This window comes from Mastacembelus armatus, chromosome 11 (genome assembly GCF_900324485.2).
Source record: "Mastacembelus armatus chromosome 11, fMasArm1.2, whole genome shotgun sequence".
Taxonomy (NCBI): Eukaryota; Metazoa; Chordata; class Actinopteri; order Synbranchiformes; family Mastacembelidae; genus Mastacembelus; species Mastacembelus armatus.
In genome coordinates this window covers 16185311-16206841 of record NC_046643.1, presented here as the reverse complement: position 1 = coordinate 16206841, position 21531 = coordinate 16185311, and the positions used below count along the sequence as shown (strand labels likewise).

The 21531-nt window shown below is 39.0% G+C and overlaps 1 protein-coding gene across 3 annotated transcripts in view; it reads left to right on the top strand.

The window, feature by feature from the left end:
• Positions 1-21531, top strand: part of samd12 (sterile alpha motif domain containing 12) — a 79678-nt gene that overhangs the window by 1655 nt on the left and 56492 nt on the right. For all 3 annotated transcript variants that reach the window (XM_026300398.1, XM_026300399.1, XM_026300397.1), the window contains exons 2-3: positions 11751-11959; positions 18810-18939. In XM_026300398.1, coding sequence (XP_026156183.1) covers positions 11751-11959; positions 18810-18939 — 339 coding nt within the window. The remainder of the gene's footprint in view (positions 1-11750; positions 11960-18809; positions 18940-21531) is intronic.

The following is a 21531-nucleotide window of genomic DNA, read 5'->3' as shown; positions in this document are numbered from 1 at the left end:
CCTTCAGCATGTCTCCCAGTATCATTTCATTCATGCATCTCTTGAGATTCATCTTTCAAAGCTGTAAAGAACAATACAGCTGCTGAAGCTGCCTGCAGATGCACACTTTGTTCCAGACATGAATGCTTTATCCGTTATCCAGTTTTATCCATTTTTTATCCCTTCTCGTCTGTTCTCGTCCAGGCGGGCACCCAGGAATAAAAAGAATTTTTCAGTATTTTAACAGTATTCTCTTTTGAGATAATAATTTTATTACTAAAGAGACTACTATATGAAATGAAATTTCAAAATTATGATGCAGCTCTAGCATTGTCATGAGAATTTCAGATTCACCTTAATATCATATAGAAGTATCACCTGTCGACTTTACTGAAGGTTACCAGAATGTGCCCAGCTCCTAAGTTAGTTTCTTCTGTGATTGGTGCATAAATGGAAGCACAAAGCATCAATACAGTTTGTGACTTGAGCAGCTATAGGACAACTCGGTGCATTCAGTCATGATTTACTGACCTGTGCCATTGGGAGACATGAATTCTGAGTCATGTGTTTATCATCCAGAATTTGGGTGAAAAAAAATTGCACTTTTAAATGTACAAGGTCAGATTTGAGTTTGGTAGAGCTGCAGAAAACATCCTATACAGGTACTGTAGCTGAAATATAGTATAATAAATATAATATTTCTTTATTGAGCACAGCAAGCTACAGTGCTACATCTCAGAGTAGATTTAAACTACAGAGGATTTGGTGGTGGAGAGCACTTAATTTCTGAGATACTTTTGAGTAGTTCAGTTTCCCATTTTGTGTGTCTTCATGTTTACATTTCAGAAGGAAATTATGTTTTTTCACTCCCTACATTTATCTTAAAGCTGTAATTACTCTCAAAATTTAGATTTCACCTTAAAAAAACTGGCAGGACTTAGTTTGTTCTTTATTCCTGCCACATTATTCATCTCACACCTCAGACGCTCCATTCTTCTGACTGAACACCATCTAGAGTAGCTGTATAAAGTACTTAAAACTGCCTGCACCTCTACCAGCTACAACAGCAAAATACTAATGCACTGAAGCTTAAACATGAACCGCTCTTACAGGGTTCATTTCTCTGCAGAATGAGTGGTTTTACACTTGAAGCCTTACGTATATGTTGATGTTGCATGTGTTCTCTTACTTAAGACAGATACCATAATGGTGTATATTTTACTTTTTACTTTGTTGCTTAACTAAGGGATCTGAATACTTCTCCCAGCATAGAATGAATTATATTGTTTTTGTTCTGAATATTTTTGTGTCTTTTCCCTGATACAAGCAAAACAGTCCCTGTAGATGGGACAAAGGTCACTGCGGCACCATCACTTTTTGTTTGGGATGTGATATTTGAGAGAAATCTGACAATGAATTCTGCAATGTCACAGTTTTCTGTTCCAGTGCACCACAAACCCTTCAAAGGTAGAGAATATAGGTCAACTATTTAATAATTTACAACACATTAGAAGACAATAAGCTCTTTCAGAAAATAGCACTTTGGGGTGCTACAGAGTGGTTCACCCATTTGAGCATTACTTTGGAAGGCACTTTTACTAAGCTGAGGTTTGCAAATTTAGCCTGAGTGAGGTGACAAAAAAAACCAAAGAAATTTCTGCAAAACTCTGCAGCGATGATAGTCAAAGCTGGCGAATGTTAGATTTACACTGTAGACCAGAGGTGTACGATGGCTTCTGTCCTGATTGTTTTCCAGCTGTTCCTGTCCTACCGGCTTGGATAAGTTGTTTTCAGTCATCAGAAACTGGAAGATACCATCTCAGATGAGAGTGGAGTGTGTAAAACAATGTGAATTATCTGTTTGCCACATCTGTCCAGCTTGCCAGTCACTGTGTGAAGTAGGTAGGAGCGTGTTAATTCTGCTGTGATAACGTTCCAGTGTTGTGTTGCCTAAAATGACGTTTTGCAGTATACTCCCACTAATACAGCACAGCTTTTATGATACAATGCCATTTAAGGTCATTCTTGGTCGATGTTAACAGCATAGAGACAAGTAAGAAAAGAGTGGAGAAGTGAGAGTTATGAGAATGACATGCAATAAAGGAATAAAACTGGTAATGTTGTGGTTTAATAGTCCAGTGTGCATCCTAACCATATAGGCACCACGACATGTTACTGTTTTCTGTCTGAGAGCAGCCTTTTCATGAATGTCATTACTTTAGGCATGCTGTAAAAAGAAGAGCTGTGTGTCATGTAGACACATATAAGCATGTTTATGCATGAAAACACACACATGTATATATACATAGAAAACAATCTAGTACTGTCCAGCCTCAACAGTGTTTACCCCTGTGGCTGAAGTTGTTCATTTCATTCCTCCTTTCAAGCCTCCTTGATATATCCTGCCCTGCCCTGCCTGCCAGTGCACCCATTCAGAAAACTCATTTCAAATCCATTCCCAGGATCTAGCCCAAGAATAGAATCAGCATGATAAACATGTTTATTTGAGTGGGATAGGATCACATCTTACTCAAGTTGAACAGGAGTTGGATGGAGACAGTAAAGGAATATCTTCTGAACATTACTCAGCTGGAGTCGTATTAAGATATAGAGAAATAGAAGATGTACTGTAGCAAATGTCATAGGACAGCAGTGTTGTGTAATCGTCCTTTGGGTGGACCAACAGCCATCTCAAATTGCTACTGCCGGGAATTAAAAATGAGAGCTAAGCACAAAATAAAAACAGAAAAGAGTAGTAGTAGGTGCGGCCTCTAGCCATGTCAGCATTCACAAATTAGTTTTATTCTCATTAACAGACTTGCATCTCCAGCAGAACTGTTTTAAACTCATTCTGAAATTTACTGCATACATCTAGAACAGCTAAAACTAATATAGTAAAACAGTCCTGCATTAAATCCTCCTTTCATGAAGGTGATAATGATTGCATTGTAATGAGAGATGTGTCTATTATTTTATCCACCCCTATTTATATTGATGAGGCTAAGCTAAACAGAAACACCTGCCTGTACAATGCAGCACAGCTTAACAGCAACACAAACTACAACCTCCAGAATGCTCATACAGTTCAACCAACACATCTCTGGCTGGAACAGTGTCAACTTTAAAGGGGGGATTTATTACACTGATGATACATTAGACTGCATTAATTTTAGTTACATGTTCCTAATAAACTGCCAGCTGAATGTACATTAAACTGCAGGCACTTGAATGAATCTGTCTAACAAATGTCTGAGGTTTATGCAATATAGTTATATTGGATCTGTCTTTGGTCTGAGTGCTTCACTGACTCAGCTTTCATCACTGTGTGTGACTGTCAGCTTCAGGGAAAGGCAACTAAGGGGACTGAAACTATTTCTCATTCTTCAGTTGGGAACAACAGTATACAACAACTTACAGAAAGGCCAGTTTTGATGTAACTAAACCTGATTGTGGGAAATCTCTTGTGATTTAGAGCAGAACTAGTCTACATATGTAAGATTTAAAACTTTTACCTTCCACAGGCTGCAGCTCAGATGAATTCAATTCAAAATCACCGTGTGTTGTGAATATCCATATTTATGTCACACCTAGGATAAAACTTCTCACTCACTGTTGGAAGTGTCATCCCCAGGATGTTTTGTGCTACTTCACAACTGAATTATATGCCAAGTAGTGTTTTTGTACCTGACATACTTCACAGATGCAGATTCACAGTGATGAAACAAAGAAAGATTTTCCACATTTAGAAAAGATCAATATGCAGATGAGGGAAGGCAAAATGTTGAGAGAAGTATAGCTCTTCTTGCCTTTGTTTTATGCAAATTCACTGCAGCATCTGACCTGTATTTAGGATGTTATTTTAATGCACTGCAACATTAGCCTGTCTGACATCTTTGGTCCTTGCCTTTGTGAACAAACAGTGCAGAACAAAACCTACTGTACACAATACAATAGCTTTATCGACCGTTATAGCATCAGGCAAATTAAACTCAGGGGGAGAGATAAAATATTGCTGATTGTTTCAGTCATTTATCACTCATTCTGCCATTCTAAGGCACTGTCAGCCTTTTGTGCGCGCCTCTTCACTCTCACAAATGACGACCTTCGTGCTTTTTGTGAATATTTGCCACCCTGTTGTGATGAGTGCAGAAACTTGGCAGTGTGTCAGCCCTGGTCCCTGGTGACCATGAAGTTCTCTGTGCTCTGTTCTACTCACTGATTGAAGCTGCAGATCTGTTGCAGTATGTGTGGCACTGATGTTACAGTTGCACAAGTGTGTTTCAGGTGAACACACTTGGTACACTATGGTGCAGTTCAGCAGTGCCGCAAAGTGGGTTCTTTTGACATTAAAAGATTTTCAAACGCAGAATGCAGAAATCCCACTATACTGCATTTTCATATATGCAATATAAACTGTGATAATGAGGAACTTGTAAAGCATATAGAATAGTCAAATGCATGGGTTGGAAGCAAATGTAAACATTTTCTGTTTGACAGTCGAAACAACAAAAGGGCTTTAGGAACAGGCAGACAATCAGTATGAAACCAAAAAGGCCAAGTCAGGCAGGCAGGCAAAAAGACTGGAAAAGTGTCATAACATATCAGGCAGGCAGGAGCATAGAGGCTGGACAGGTTGCATGATAGAAAGGGAAACAGAGAGAAAAGGGACATGTATCCAGTATATTCACAGCAAGAAGATGAGAAACAGGTACGTACGTGGGTGTTGGATATCAGGTGATGCGAGGCAAGTACTGTATGACTAGCACATTGCAGAAAATTTTAAAAGTGCCTGAGTATTTTTTTTTTATAATCCTACAATTGCCATAAAGTAGAATCAGATAAAGGGATGCACTAAGTCAACTTTGTTCTCTTCTGATACAGTTCCAGTACCTTAACAGGTGGTCATGCATTGCTGTGATGTCTGCAGCTTTATGACTGACATACAAACATGGATTGATCTCATCTTGGTTGATATCCGTTCTCCATATAGCTGTGCTACCAGCCTCACTGTTTCCCTACATGAAGCATCAACATTTTGCAATGTCACAGAAGCGCCCTCTGATACTGTTTTTTTTTTTTTCTTTTTTTTTTGTCCCTTTAGGGCTGATGTTATATACCAGGTTTTGATCATGACCCTGCACAGTCAACACCATATCTCAGCAAACTAAAAATAGACAATGGTCTAAAAAACAAAAGGACAGTAAAATTTGAAAAGTTTAAAAGTCATAAAGCATCAGCCTGACTGATAATAGCCAATGAAGCCACCAACTTGCCTCTGTGTCGGGAAAAGCTCCTGTTGTGGCCAAACAGAGGAAGCTTGTGTCTCTTTTTGAATATTAATAGATATTACTCAGCTCTAAATTGAGACAATCTATTTTTGACATCCTTTGCTCTCTACCTCTGAAGCAGAGCATGTTAACAGCTTTGGGCTTGGGATAAATGCTTCACAGTGAGCCGGAGTGAACAGCAGTTATATTTAGCTCCTCTGTGTTTGTGCTCTAAAGTGGGTCATTTTGCTCTGGCATTTTTTTCCCAGCTCTGTCTTACTGCCTCATTTTGTCTGTCTTTCTTATTCTCACTTTCTGTCTCTTTCTGAAACCTTTTCTTTTTATCCCCTCTCACTCCATCTTTCTCCCTTTTTTTTGCTTTTGTCTCCTTCACTCTTCAGTTGAGAAACGTTCAAAGCTGAGCACATCTGTGCCTCCCTGTTACCTGACTAACCAGTCATTGCTGTGTGAATTAAGAGCCACATACAGTCTCTATTCCTAGTCAGTTCAGGCTAGTGACTGTTTTGTGTAGGGTTTGTATTCATTAATGAATACAGTAAAGCCAGCAAGCCTACAGTATAAGCTCCTCAGGAGTGTTTCCTCCAGGTGTCGTGTCTTGTTAGTAATGGGACATTAAATGTATATCAGGGTTACGCAACAGGCTTGGATTCAACTCTTACTGCACTAAACCACCAAGTCTATGACTCTGTGGAAGTCACTGGAGCCTTAACATATAAAAATTAGCTCACTAATGAAGCCATGTAGCGGCAATCATTCTGAGTTCTGCTAATAAACGTGACCAACACGGTATTTTTAGTCACTGTTACCTGAGATCACCTGTGTTACTTGAATTAGATCACAGCCTGGCTAATGAATTTTAATGTCACAGGGAAAGCCAGAAATGGCAGGTCTATTAATGAGTCATGGATTAGTCAGGTTAGCAGAATGATGGCCTACTTATCTCACTGTTTGAAACTGAACGCCTAAAGCAAGTCTGGCTTGCAGTTGAATACCTTGTTGGCTTACATTACCATGCACTCTTATTCCTCTGAAAGCAGCAATACCTATTCTGTCTGATACTTCAACAGGAGCTCTAAGTAAACTTTCATTCGCTGCATCATATTCTTGATAAAATGGTACTTTCATTTTGTTACAGATCAGGAAGCACTTTTATTTTACAGCATCTTTTCTCCCTCAAGGACTGCTGTTTGGGTGCCTTTGAGCAACACAATTAACTCTTCATTGCACAAATGTAGCTGCTCATCAGCTGATAACTAGAAGGCTGTAAATGGTATCTTTAGGTGTGATTAAAGGGAACATCATAGATGTGGTGATCAAAAACTGTCTTCATTTTGATCTGCATCTGCTAAGCAAGTCGTTTGTCGTCGACGGGCATTTATAAAAAGTTCTTATTAGTGCTGTTTAGTCCTGATGCTGCTACCATACCTGGGTAATGGTGCAGACATGAAAATGCTTTTCAAATATCCATTTTGAGGAATTACATTTTCCTTCATACACATCTCGTCTTACTCCTGAATCTAATCTCACTGAGCAGTGAGTTCTTCCTACAGACTCCAGTTCATTGCAGGCAATGCTCTTGTCTCTCTGTCTTGTTCTACCCTTCAAAGATGCTCTTATTAGTGCAGTACATTATTAAGCATATAACAGGGATCTGAGGGTGTCTTCTGTCCTCCACTGATGATACTGCTTTCAAAGTCCTCGGGGTAGACAGCTCAGCAGACACTCTCTCTTCACACATTCACACTCTTCACCCATTTTTTTTCTAAATGGGGGAGGAGTGGATGGACTCCCCATTGTGAACACATCATGTAGATTTGCTCAGTTTCTGGTTGAGACTCAGCAGTGCATGCAGCGTTAGTAAGGCCTTGTTTGCTGTTTGTGTGTAAATTGTTGTCCCTGAAAGTACTTGCAGGGCTGTGTCTAAGTCTGTATTTGTCATTGTGGAGCTGATCGTAGAGACATGAAGCTGACCACACATTCATTCCTGGACTGATATGTTATTTCTAGTTTTACTGTTTTTTTTTTTTTCATCTGCCATGTGATGGAGATGATTTTTCATTCTGCTCCAAACCACTATTAATATATAAAAGGAGCAACAGCTGTGTAGATGACTGGAATGTCATTTTGCTAGGATCCTGCCAGATATGGTGCCTGATTTCCTCTTCAGTTTCCCAAGAGTGTATGTTGGCACAGTTGGTTTGGTTCAGCAATGAATGTACCCATGTCCTTCCTGTTCAGTGTACATGACTTTTAGCTGATGGTAGTTAGCTTTAGTTTTTTGCTAAATGCCCAGGAAGCAGGCAAATGTCCAAAGGTCTCATAGCTGCAGTGCAAAGACTGTATAGTCTCATCCGTTTTCTGGCCTGGTTTACCCTTATTTCTTTCTCCCGGCTTCGTTTCTGGGTCATGTAGTTGATTATACTGACAAACAATTTATTCTGCCAAAGAGAGTCAGCCAAAGAGAAATACATCTGTATGAGCCTGAGTGTGCCCACGCAGAACAAACTTCACTTTTCATTATGGACCCACTACTGGTTTCACTTTGAACAAGCTCACACAGTCTCTGGAGTTAGCACAGAAAACCAGCATTTGGTTTCATCCATTGGCCCTGTTTTAAAAAAAAAAAAAACACAAAGCTTTTCCTTTCTGCAGGATTTACGCCATGAGTGCAATGTTATGAGAAAATGTGGAGACATGTCCACCCCAATAATTCCATATAAATAATTTCCCCCTCTGTTAAGCATTCAGTTAAAGGAATATGCATTGGGGCTCCTAGTCATATTTCCACCAGAGGTGTTTTTCTTCTAATTTGACACATGCTTTAATATACATAACAGTTCAAAAGTGACAAGATTATCCTATATTAAAAAAGATTAAAGTACAAAAAAGGAGAACAGATTTGTGTATCAAAACGTTTTTTTAATCCCCTTTTCCAACCTCTGTGATTTCTTTTACCTCGACAGGATCTTCAGTATTGAGGAGAGAAGAGAAAATTTAAGAGGAGTCAGCAAGTATTTCAGCATTTCATCATTACAGTTTTCAAATACTGTCCATCATCTTTAAAAGTTTCTAAAACTTCCTGCTGGGATAATCTGAACCGTGGTCACACTGGCAAAATGTCTAATGAAACTTGAAAATGACAGCACGTGTCATGCAGGCTAAGAAAACTTAAATGTTGTAGAGTGTAATAAATAATATAGTCTTCATATTTATGATCAGGATTGTCATGACAATTACAATCTAGCTAATGCTCTAAAGTGAAGTCACGATAGCTGGTGCAGTAGTAGCCTTGAGGTAAAAGAAGAGGACTTATGACTGGAGCGATGCATGGAGAAACATCCAAAACATAACGGGAAGAAATTTAATGAGCCAAAGTAAAAGACGTGTGCTTGCCCCTCCCGACACCACTGAAGTACCCCTGAGCAAGGCTCAAGGCTGTGTTGCTAATACAAATGTTCAGATCTGTCTAGACACCATAATACCTGTATTCTTCAGCTGCAGTGCTCCAGAATCATGGTATACCCAAACAAGTTAAAATGATTACGCAGTATATCCTGCGCAGTGCTCTTTTTGGCCAGTGTTTTTCAGATACGATGGTTTGCAATAGCTCTTTGTTCGAAAACCATGTACAATAATTAAGAGACACAGACTAATGTCTAATCTTTATTAATATCTGTCTAGATGGTAGAAATCCATTTGGTTTTGCAGGAATGGTGCTACATTTTAAACATCTCCATGTGTGCTTCATTCATTTTCTCCCCTCATTTCCCCATTACTGAATCTCATTGAGAGAAATAAAGGAACGGGTGAAAGGAGGCAAGCATCCTCTCTCTTCTCTCTCTTCCCTCGCGATGTTTGCACAGCGCATGTCAGGGAGGAGAGAGGGAGAAATGTAATGGTGCTATTTATAGTAACTGTTGCCAATAAAAAAGGCATTTCTCTATCTCCTAGCCCCCTTCCACACACTCTTCCTCTGTTGAAAGGATAGAGAGCAATGCAGAAGTCCTTCCTCTCTGTGCCATGTCCATTGCCCTAAACCCTCTTATCATCGTCATCCATCTACCCTTCTAGCCATACAGTCTGCTTGTACCATTGTTCAGATGCTCTTAGCAGAGGATATATAATTCATTTCTCCTCCAGAGTGGTTGCACCAGTCATGAATTGAGTCAGGAAGGAGGAGGAGAAGAGGGAAAAGAGTGAGCTGGGAGGAGAGACAGGATTAAAGAGGCAGTGAGAGGGAGTAATGCTTCGTGCTGTGCATCTCAAGCTGGCTTTGTTTAAAACATGGCCCACTCATGTAAATTCTTTCTGTGGTTTAAATGGGGGATCTCAGGCCTGTTTCTTATCGGGGATCCAAACAGTGCAGGTCTGCAGCTGCACCATGTTTAGAATATTACTTTTAGATAGCAAACTGGTGTCTGTCCATCAATGATTAAACCTTTAACAGGTTGCTGTTTTTATGAATCCTCTATTTATAAGAAATGACAGCACAGATGCTGTTGTCTTGCTTTTGTTCGTTCAACTGGTAACTGCTTTGTGACACTGGACTGAAAGAGGTCTCTAACCGGCTGTACAGCTCTGCCAGCACACACACACTGAGATATTTTATAGGCCGATATATGTTTGTCATCTTTGTAATGTCTGCTAATACCATCGTGTCCAGCAGGGATATCAATATATAACTTAAGCATTTATTTATGCATTTAAATAATTTAGTTTCTGAAATGACATGCACTTCTAATGTGTTCAGCTTCACTTGGGTCTTAATCCATGTAGACACTGATGTGCTGTTCTTGTTGACCTTCTCTTGATCCGGTTTCAGCTTCATTCAGTAATTCTTTTATGCCATTAAGCAAAGCAGCAAATGCAGCCTTTGACATTGCTTTGATCTTAATCTGCAGCTGGAGCAGAAGCTGGATCAGCCCTCAGGTGTGATGAAAAAGGGTCTTTGGCTCCTGTTCCACATCAATGCATTGATGGTGTTTTTAGAACAAGTGGGCAGATTGCTTGATGACTGACACATCACAAATCACTGCTAGCTGTCACTTCTGTGCCTGCATCACTGCCTGATGAGACTAAAATAGTGCCTATGACTGACACTTCATATGAAAAACAAAACTAAAAATAACCCCAGTGAAAATGCCCTGTAGTGTGATACAAGTTTATATGAGGCAATATTAGCTTTCTCCTGATATTTGACTATTGTACTTTGTCTCTTCAGTGCTCTAGATTTTAATGTACATCCTGCTGTGTAACACAAACACTGGTACATGTCTACAGTTTGATTTTTTTTTTTTTTTTTTTTTTTTTTGATTTAAGGCCTGTCTTCATTTTGAAATGCTCTGCTTGAGACTTGACCTTAAAATTTCACCATGTTTTTTTTTTTTTTTGTTTGTTTTGTTATGTTTTTTTGTTGCTGGTTTTTATTCTGACAAAACAGCAACCACATTCACTGAACATGCTGCCTTCCAGCTGAAGATGAATCCTGCTGAAATACTAAATGATGATATTATGCCTATATGCTTATACCTAATTCACTTGATTTTATTTTTTAGTGTGATGTTGTAATGCCTTGCAATTCTCAAGAGAAATTTAGGAACTTCTTACAACTGTAAAAAATAAATAAATATCCAGTGTGGGGAGTCAAAACGTGACCAAACTGGCTTGATAGTAGTCAGTAATATCCTTTTAAAGTTTGCTAACAATTGATAATATTTTAGTGTATAAAACTGGGCGAGGGTGTGCTTTACTGCTTATTGACTGAACATTTCATTTGTAACAATGTGTTATTTCAAATGTTATAGTATTGCTCCTAGTTTACAAATTTTGAATTTGTAGGAGGATCCAAAGCCTCAACTTCTTATTATTTGTTGGTATTATTTGTTCAATACACACAGTGACACACTGTATTACATTGTGTAAAGTATTAGTATGTAGAATACCAACACAGCTTCAGTGGTTACATACACCATCTACCATTATCTGCTGCCACCTGGTGAAATGTAAGCAGTACAGCATTTAATATGGGGACTAATAATTTGAAATGCATAGCTCACAGATGGAAATGTCACTGACCTAGTGACATGAAATGATATAAGCTGTAAAGCACCAACTTCAATCATATTGAATATCATGTATATTAGAATATACCAATACTGTAGTGCATGTGCATTTAATCCTCTATAGTAAAGTGCAACCTACAGTTTGAGAATTTAACTGTGGTGCTGTCTATCTAGATTGATACAGTGGCTCAGAAAGTATCACAGGTTTAATTTGAAATGCTGTGATGTGGTGATGTGAAAAATCGCTATTTTATCTGTGTAAATAAAATATTAAAGTTGCTGAAGTAGAAACACTTGGAATCCTCTGTAAATTGTGTACTAGTATTAATTTATTCATACTTTCAAAAAATATCCTTGAATGTACTTTCCTACTTTTTACCCTTGGCTCATTCTGTTATTTTTGACTTGTTGCTCCACACAGCTGTTCACTGCAACCTGAGCCAAAATGGCATTGACCACCAGATGTGCCCAGAGGACGTGACATCACAGTTGGAGGAAGAGGAGGAGTCTCTGGATGGGGGTGCTGTGCTGCTGGACGATGACAGCCCGAGCTACCAGGACGTCAGCCCTCCTATGTACCAGCGTCATCCTCCACCACACCGCTCTGTCTCTGAATCTGAGCTGACACGGGTAAGTGTTTGTCCAAAAGCACTCTACACAGTAAAAGTGTTGGTGTCAAAGATTTATGGTTGAGGATGCTCCACTCTAAACAACTGTCACTATCAATGTCAATATCAGCATTTCATAACTTGACACCTGAAGCCATGATGTGTAAAATCTTATCTTCATTATTGCATCTTTTAGTTTATTATTATTTCAGTGTTTATAGATAAAATAGAAAATGATGTGGTTATCCCTTCAAGACATTGATTTTAGTGTAGCTCTTCTAGTGGTGCACTTGGGGGCACCATAGACTATATGTTGAATCTGTGCCGCTTCATTACAAACAGAAATTAACAGGGAATAAACAAGGAAAGTAAAGGTTTTGTTTCAGGCTGCGTTTCAGTTTTTCTGATAATATGAACCCAAAGTAGTCATCAGTGGCAAGACGGAATAAATTCTGTCCCTCTTTTTCAGAAGTTTGAACAGTGGGAGGAGACAGGAATGATTACTCCTGATGAATAAATGCTCTCATGTTCTCTTTTCAATGTAAAATCGGTGGTAATCAGCTGTAAAATGCAGCCGGCACAGTCTTCTGTGTAAACCCAGGATAAGCCATTGAAATGCCAGACAACCAGTCCTGGCTTTGATTAGTGCAAACACAGAGATAGGGAATAGAAATGGTCTGTTCTAAATGGATTGTGCTGTAACTGTAAGTTAATATGTGTTGATTCCAGTGCTCAGGTCTGCCACTTAGACTTAGACCGCCACTGTGGTAAAAGAGTGACAGAAGAGATACGGCAAAGGTGTATCGCTGCCCATTATTGGTAGCGAGCACAGCCCATTCATGGCACACCTTGCTACTGGTGGCTGTAAACTGCACTAAAATGAATTAGTGTTGTGAACTTGGCAAGTATCCCAGCAAATGTGCTCCTGTCTGTTATCAAATTAGCTTATTATGACTTCATGCAAGGTGTAAATAAATGAATGACAACATGCAAGGTGTGCAGTATAAAAATATAGAACCCTGGAATGATCACATCTGATCTTATCACGCACCTCAAAATGCACCGGGACAGTTTAGTCAGTCAGCACTTGGGTTAGCTCAACATCAGCTTCTAATGTTATCTTTATTATTATATCTAATATTTTCTACTTGTTACTAGTTTTGGAGAGCTTCGCAGTCTGCACAGCATGTAACAAGCATTGCTCATTGCAACCATGAGACTTCAGACTTGACTTGGACTTGTCAGGATCTCTGGTTGATTCTGCAGTGACAAAAAAACACCATCTATATCACCCTATCTTCACTGTGTGGTTTATGCAAATATCATCACTCCATTATTCTGTTTGATGCTGCAGCTGAATCTGAACTGTACTGGAGACCTGGTGGAAGTATTGTATTTGGTGAAGTAATTTAAATGACTGAGCTTTCAGTCTCAGTGTTGTGTGTCTGGATTGCAGTTAATAATGAGATTTTCTCTTGGGTAGAAATTCAATAGATCAAGTGCGTAAAAACTATAATTATATAGAATGGCAGTCTGTTCTATCATGCAGTACAGCCTTGGGTCAAATCGTCTTTATTAATACTTATAGGATCTGAGCTTAGTAATTAAGTGTTAAAGGGAGGTTTGCATTAACTTCATTGCTAACAGCTAAAATCACATTGAAACAGAAAATAGAGCTATAGATTCATTAATGTGACATTATTACTGGGTAAAAGGAAACACTGAGGCAGGGTATAATTGTAAGTGGAATTTAAATTAAGTTCTTCATGTTTGATTGAATCACTTTAAATAAATGGGCGAAGTTTCACTACCTCAGATCAGATTTTTCTGCCAGCTACCTTTCCTTAGGGCAAGACTTTATGTCACAGTGTATGTTACCTCTGTGACTGTGACAATATACTCCCTTTAAATTGTGTTGCAGCTTGTATTACTGTTGATTGCCAAAGATATATATATTTTTCTACAACATAGTACAAATAAACTACAGTCTAAAATTGTTTAAAAGAATATATTTAAAACATGAGGTCTCTGATCAAGCACATAAATAAACCAGGGCATCAAAGTTCATCTACCTGATTCTTATATAGAGTAAAAGTACTTTTTTTTTTTTTAATGATGCTACAATTAACACTTTATTATGAAGACATAACAAATGCTGATCTTACTGCTAACCTGTCCAAAGCAATACCATAGGTCATTTCAGTTCATCACATCAGCAGATTTAATTTTTATAATATTGGATTACAGCTGAAACCTGCGCCTTGCTCAATTTATTATCGAGCCATGGCTTAGCCATAGATTAAACGTGAAGCAGAAAACAGCCATTTAGACTCACTGGATAGCTATAATATCCATAGCAAATCAGCACATCTCAGTCGTAATCAATACCAAACCCAAGGTGAATATATTCTGTTTGGTGTTAACACACCCTGCTATGCTTTCTATGCTTTATGGGCTCTGCCAAATCCCAAGGTCAGGGACTGTGAAGAGGTCTTGTGTATTTTCTTTGATGTTCCTGAGTAAAGTTGGCACTGCCTGTAAATCCAATTTCAAACAGAGGCTCCTTATGAAGGCTTACTAATTTATCCAGCATAGTGTGCTTTTCTCTGTCAGCCATCCACAGCTCTCTGGACTCCTCTTCACCCTGTCCGTCCACACATGCAGACTTGTGCACACACATGCAGGCATAGGCATATCTAGGTTTCATCACCATTCCTGTACGTAACAGATTAATTAATACAGAGTTTTCATCTCCTGCCAGCTCCGGCTGGGAGAAATAGAGCGAAGCAGAGAGAAAAGAAAGTGGGAGAGAGCGTGCCAGAGCTGTTAATTAGCTGTGCAGTGGAGATAGGGCAGATGACACAGGGCTCCATGTCTCTAACAGCCATTCACTCAGTCAACATGACACTAATGGTAGTCACCCTCCTCCAGTCAGTGCTTTTCTGTCCAGTCACACTCAAATGTGGTTGCAGTGTGTAGTTGTGACACTAGAGGGTAGTATGTAACAGGAAATCTTTATTTCTGTAACGTAAGCAAGGTCAATATACAATCTTATGCAGACTTGCAGTTTTTGTAGCATTCCTTGATAGATATAGATGAATATATGTTGAAAAAAGATATAACCTATTGTGGTAACTTCATTTTAATGACACCTATAAAGAAAATCAGTATACTCATTTGCCATTTTATTGGATACAAGTAACTAAAACTAATGGTTCTTTCATCAGTCTTAATATGGCAATAAATCTTCCTTTTATGAGGTCGGTTAAGTTCAGTCTTTGTTGATACTGGACAAAAAATATGGACAAAATGATTGAAATACCTGTCAGTATTTAACACATGATTTATAAAATGCTATAAGTAAGCAGATATGAGGTTTTAAGTGTCATTTATGTAATTTTCAGCAACTTCAAATCCCCCTCATATGCATCCTCAATGGATGCAGGTATTTGAACACAGAATGAATTGACAGTATAAAATATTATTATTATAATTATATAAAATACACCTGTGTAGGATAAATTAGAATTGTTGAGTTTTCAATTTTTCTCCACTTTTTTCTAGCAGAAGTTTTAATTTGCTGCCAGCTTGTATTTAAGATTACATGAAAAGGCCAAAAAAAAAATACAAACACTATATAAAAGCAGATTACTGGAAGTTTGTCATATTGCATTTAGTGAAACTTTAAATGAAAATTAATAAGTTAATAACCGTAGGTTTTCCTCACCAAACTTGTAGATGACTTATAGAAAATGTCTGGTTAAATAATTGAAATTATGTTGAAAATAGCTAGTTCACTCTCAAAAGATACATTATGCCTGGTTTCTTTAAAATAGCCTTAACTCAGTCATAGATAAAGGAACTGTACCTCTCCCTTTCTTCTGATAAACTTGCAGTCTGACATTTCATATGGTCTTTTGCTTATCTTAACATGATTGTATTACTATGAACATAGTCATGTTTCATCTAGCAAACAATATTGCTCCTCATGAAGACTGCTGGACAGTTCTGTACAAAAGCAACAGCTCTTTTACTGTCAAAAAGCAATTGAATATTTGCATTACACATTTTCCTTTGTTTGAGGAAGCATCTAAAGGTCGAGGTTCAGTTTTAGGCAATTCGGCCGGCTAAACAACTCTGAATCGTTGAATCTGTTATGAGGCCTTTGTGGCAGGTTTGATTCTAAATACAGCAACTTATTGACAATGCAGTGTCATCATATGTGTTAATTGCTGCTGTAGTTAACATTTTTAATTGAGTGAAAAACCATTTGACCCTGTAATCGCTTAACAGTCTTAGAGCCAAAATGAAAACCATGACTCAAGAGCGTTGTAGCACTCCTTGAAAACAAATGTATACAACTATATGCAACACAGCTGCCAAATTCACACTTTCGGTCTGTGCTGGTTGTGTGGTTGTCTGTGAAATGCTTATCATTCCCAGTTCTCTTTGTATTTCAGTACTGTTTTCACAAAGGGGCCATGTGAGAGCCCCTTGATTAATTTAGCTGAGCACATTCATATTGAATCTTTAAATGCTTATCAGTGATTACATGCTTCATTATGTATGTAATAGTTTTCCTCTGTGGTGGTTAATGTGTGGATGTGTATTCCAGATTCATGTTAAGGTTGTGTGGTTCCCCAAAGGCTTTATTCCTCATCTTTAATTTTTGCAGTTGCCCTTGCTCTGTTGCTAAGGTAACATGAACAATACTGGGAACTGTACTGGGTTTTCACATATCAAGGACAGTGCAACACAGAATGCATGTTAGCACATGTGGAATTTGGATATTTATGAGTATGCTTAATGTATGTATATGTTGCATGCTTATATTTTCTTTTGTCTGTGTGCCTGGCCATGCACATGTGGATATATGTGTATGTGTGCCTGCCTGTTTCCAGACGTATTCCACTTAGAAATAAAGCAGACTTCTCCCCTCACCCCTGTGCTGTCACTCACATGTTTAATTGGTCTGGAGTCTCTTGAACGCAGCTCTTTGAGCATGATTGTACTCCTGTTTTCTTCTCTCTGCTGTTTTCTCTCTCCCCTCTGGCTTGGCTGGTTGGCAGGAAGGCACTGGCTCATCTATTGTACCAGCCCCAGGAACATAGCTATAGGTTAAATCAGGGCAGAATGTAAAACACAGATGGCCATTGACTCACAAATGGGTTCATGGAAAATGAGTCTCCTGTGTCAACTGAGTCCACTCTAGAGTGTTGGCTTTTTTTCCTGATCTTCCTTTTTATTCCCTTCCCTCATCTGTCAGTACAGCCGTCCTCCACACTCCCAGCCTCCTCTTATTTCTCTCTTGTTAGTTCTACTCTGCCAAACTCTTTTTTTTTCACCATGCTTTCAACACACACATTCCTCTACCTCTTCCTTTTACTTCGTCCCTCATTCTTTCTCCATTCTGGACTCCCTCTCTCTTTTGTCGCCTCGGGCTCCTAGTCGGGGTTAATTAGCATTGAGTTGAGCTGTGTTTAATGGTTAATGTGGTTTCTTCCTGCAAAACCACTCCCTCCTCTCCCTGCAGATTCAGCATCTATCCATGCAGGCTGCCAAGCAATCGCATTAAGAGTCTCACCTACAGTACCTGCCTACCTGCTTGCTTTGGCTAACACTTTGCCTACCTACAGACCATATGCCCAAACCAGCATGTACATCTCCCCCAATTGCTCTTTCTCTCTGGGAGGCTAGATATAGTAGGAAGGAGCAGTGGAGAGGCACTGACAAGGAGTGAGGTAATACCAATAATAAAAAAACAAGTGAGAGAGAGAGAGATGGGAGATACAATACGTGGGGAGTGGAAGTGAGAAAGACAATGTGATAGATCTGACAGAGACTGACCAAGATTGAATACAAGGGGCAGATGAGAGACGGGGGAAGGACTGAGAAGGTACTGTTGAGGAAATACTGCCAGTACCTGTTATTCTGCTTTCTCTGGGTGGAGAAGAGAAGGGCTTCTATTGCTATGCCACACCACACGGCACCCGGAGAGCAGGCTGAAGTGGAGGGGAGTGGATGTGAAATTTTAATCACCTCTCTCTGTTTGTAATTTTAGTAGCCCCTCAATCAAAATCAAAAGCATTGCCAGCACTTTCAAGAGTGATCCTTTGCCACACTGCTGCGCTGCCTACTGTTGAAGCATTTCAATCTTGCAACCAGAGTATGGTGCATACAACCAGAGTATGGTGCATACATACAATACAGATATCTAAATGTACATATACGTATATTCTATCTGGGTATTTGTGTGTAGGTATGTATGTACTGTTATATGCATTCTAATACAGTACACTGATGAGCCATAACATTGCAGCCATCCCTGCCTAATATGCAGCTGGTTCATTGCATGGAGCCAAAACACCTCTGATCCTCCCAGGTTTATACTGCTGAAGGTGATTTAGGTATCTGGCACCAAGACGTTGGAAGCAGATCCTTGAAGGATTCTTACTTTGGAAGTTGTGCACGCTACATGCTAGTTTGTGGTTTTCCTCTGCTTTGACCATTGATCTTTTTATTGATTTTGACTATATATATATGTTTAAATAAGTCAGGTGGAAAGCACTATGACTAATCAGTGGAAAACACCACCAGAGAGTAGTATTTTATTTGCCTATTACTGCAGCTTCCAAGTCATATGCTCTGACCAAAATGCCAAAGTAATGATCCGTTCACAATGACCCCAGGCTAGTGTGTGTCTGTAAGACTTCACTGGGTACACACCAAAAAAGATGGCACAATGCAGCAAACCTGAAAGAAGTGGAATCCTCTTTAGTACATGTCAGAGTATATTGATTCCACATGAACAAATAATAGGTTAACATTATGATATACTTACAAAATTCAATTTTGTTGTTTCTGTAATACAGTCGGGGTATGTGAAGCTGTCCAAGCCAGTGGCCCTGTGGACCCAACAAGATGTGTGCAAATGGCTGAAGAAACACTGTCCCAATCAGCACCAGATCTACAGTGACGCCTTCAAACAGCATGACATCACAGGTACTTTTTGGATTTCTTTTTGTTTGTATTTTAATGTATTCAGCAACATGGGATTCAGCTGTCAGTAGGTGATGGGTACATAGTGGTTGATGCTTACATTAACTTTGTTGGAATTTAGCTAGTGGACTCAATCCAACTTATTTGTTACTCAAAGTGAACGTCGCATTGACTCTTTTTTTTTTTTTTTCGGATCTGGTAATTTGCTTTGCAGAATGTTTATCTTGCCAGTGCAGTTGAACGCATAGTGGTGATTGTGATGCAGAAACAATGACTTCATCTGTGGACAAAACAGTTTTTTGTATTTTTCATTTCTTGTCTCGATGAAGCCAAAACTCATTCATAACATCCCAGGTGCAGTCTGCACCCACTGTCTGCCATCTGCAGTAGTGCCACCCAGTCTACCCGTGTGTCCATCCCTCCCTTCCTATTGTCAGCATTACTACTGACAACAGTTACTACGTCAATCATTTCCCTAATGATGCTCCTCAAGGTCACCCTGGCCCTAACAACACCGTGGTCCGCATAGCGACAGACAACCGTTAATTGCTATGCTCTCTAACTCTCAGAGCACGACTGATCACATTAATATGTTTATTTGTTGCTGTCGAGGACCTCCTCGACTGGCTGGCAGGATAAAATACTTGGCGGTCATGATGAGTGGGTAATGACTCACGCTCCCATTTTACCCTTTGATGCATTTTCTCTGTTATGTGTTTGCATAGTGAGTTTTGAGATTTAGCAACCTCTGTTTAATGGTCTGAAAATACGAATGTTTCTGGTTTGCATTTCAAGTTTCACATATATATCCTCAGTAGCATGGAGGTCCAGGAGATAACCCACACTTCATTGCATGCTTGCTGAACTGTTCCTACAGTTTGGATCCATCTTCAAATAGAAGCACTTTGGAAATTTTTATTCTGTTTACTCTTCCTTTCAAGGTACAGTACAACAACTAATCACTTGTAGAAACATGAATTGTCATTTCTTAAATGTAAAGTGGGAGCAGAGTGTGAGTCATTACCCATTCATCAAGACACACATACCAATAAATGAAAATGACTTGGAGTCCACCATTGAAGACACGCCTCTTGTTACATTGACGCTCATTTCTCACGTAAGAGAACTCATGTCAAATGCATTCATCCAATCTTTCAGTTTGCAGGATTTCCTCATGTGATCCATGCCTAATTAAAGAGTTTTAATCTGACTTTTCACATTAAACACTTAAGTGTTCCTGACTAAATAAATAATATTTTTTCTCATTAGTCTTTGAGTGATAAAAACAGAATTTAGCTTCCTAATGCTGTGTTAACCTAGTGACTGGTGTTTTTTAGTGTAATTATTTTACAAGATCTCACAAGTGGGGGGTTAATCAAACATGCGTGCACACTCATGCACGTACAGTGCACACACTTTTCTACTGGTACAATTACAGTAAGAGATGATCATATGTGCAAAACCTGCAAGTAATTTACGTAGTTTGTCTTCAAGTCTCACATTAATTAACAGAACCCAATTACAACAGGGCCAGCCAAACCAATTGGGCTCACAGGGCAATTTGCATCCCAATCAATCTTTGAAATATTATGCAGCTTTTGTTTGGTTCCTACACCCTATTAGAATAAACAAGGGGAAAACAAATGATGAATAGAATATTGTTGTGGAAAACAATCATGCATAGACAAACAAATAGTGAGTATGAATACATTTATAAGTGCATGCAGACGTGCATTGGAGAATGTCTATTTGTTCAGTGTGCTTCTCATACATTAGCTGTGACCCTTGAAAACTAGAAATGTGTGTGTTCTCGTGTGTCTGCATGAAGAGGTCTGATGTTTGGTTTTTCAGCACTGGATTCTCCGTAGTGCTGAATTTACTGTGTTTTCTCTCCAATCCATCCATAATAAAATACTGAGCCCTCTTTTTGGCTACCAGCAGTACTCAATCTTACTTGTCTGGGCAATGTAGTCATCCCTTCATAAAGTAGCAAATCAATGAGCAGTCTCTATTCCAGATCATAATTCAAATAGTACTACTTTGAGTCCTCCCACTTTTGACATAAAATAGTGGTAAGGGAAATGCATTTCACTGCATAACAGGGCTGGTGCAACATTTTGTCGTCAAATGTCTTCAGTATGCAGCAACTGTCTCTCTGCTAGACTCCTGTAACCACTGCCATAGAAATCAATGTTTGCCATCCTCTCTGCAGCCTCTCCTGCCAAGAAACCCTTTGCTCTCCTCAATCTTCACCTCCCACCCCCAACAGTGCCGAATTTGACTTTAACACCCAGCTGTCATTAAAAATGCATTAAAGCATATTAAGGCATAATTGGATATCACTTCATAATACGTTGTAATTACAAGGACAAAGCTCTTTTGGTGAGATAAATGAGTTAAGCATACAATTTCCAATACCTTAGATGTAATCAGCACAAAAGGTGTGACGACATAGGTAATCAAAAGCAAGAGAGTGGATAAAGAAAAAGGGTGAGTCACTAACGAGTTACATTTTCTATCTGAGAAGAACATTACATCACATTGTGGAGATCCAGAGTTTCTTTAAGGGCATACAATAACAGATTTGATGCACGT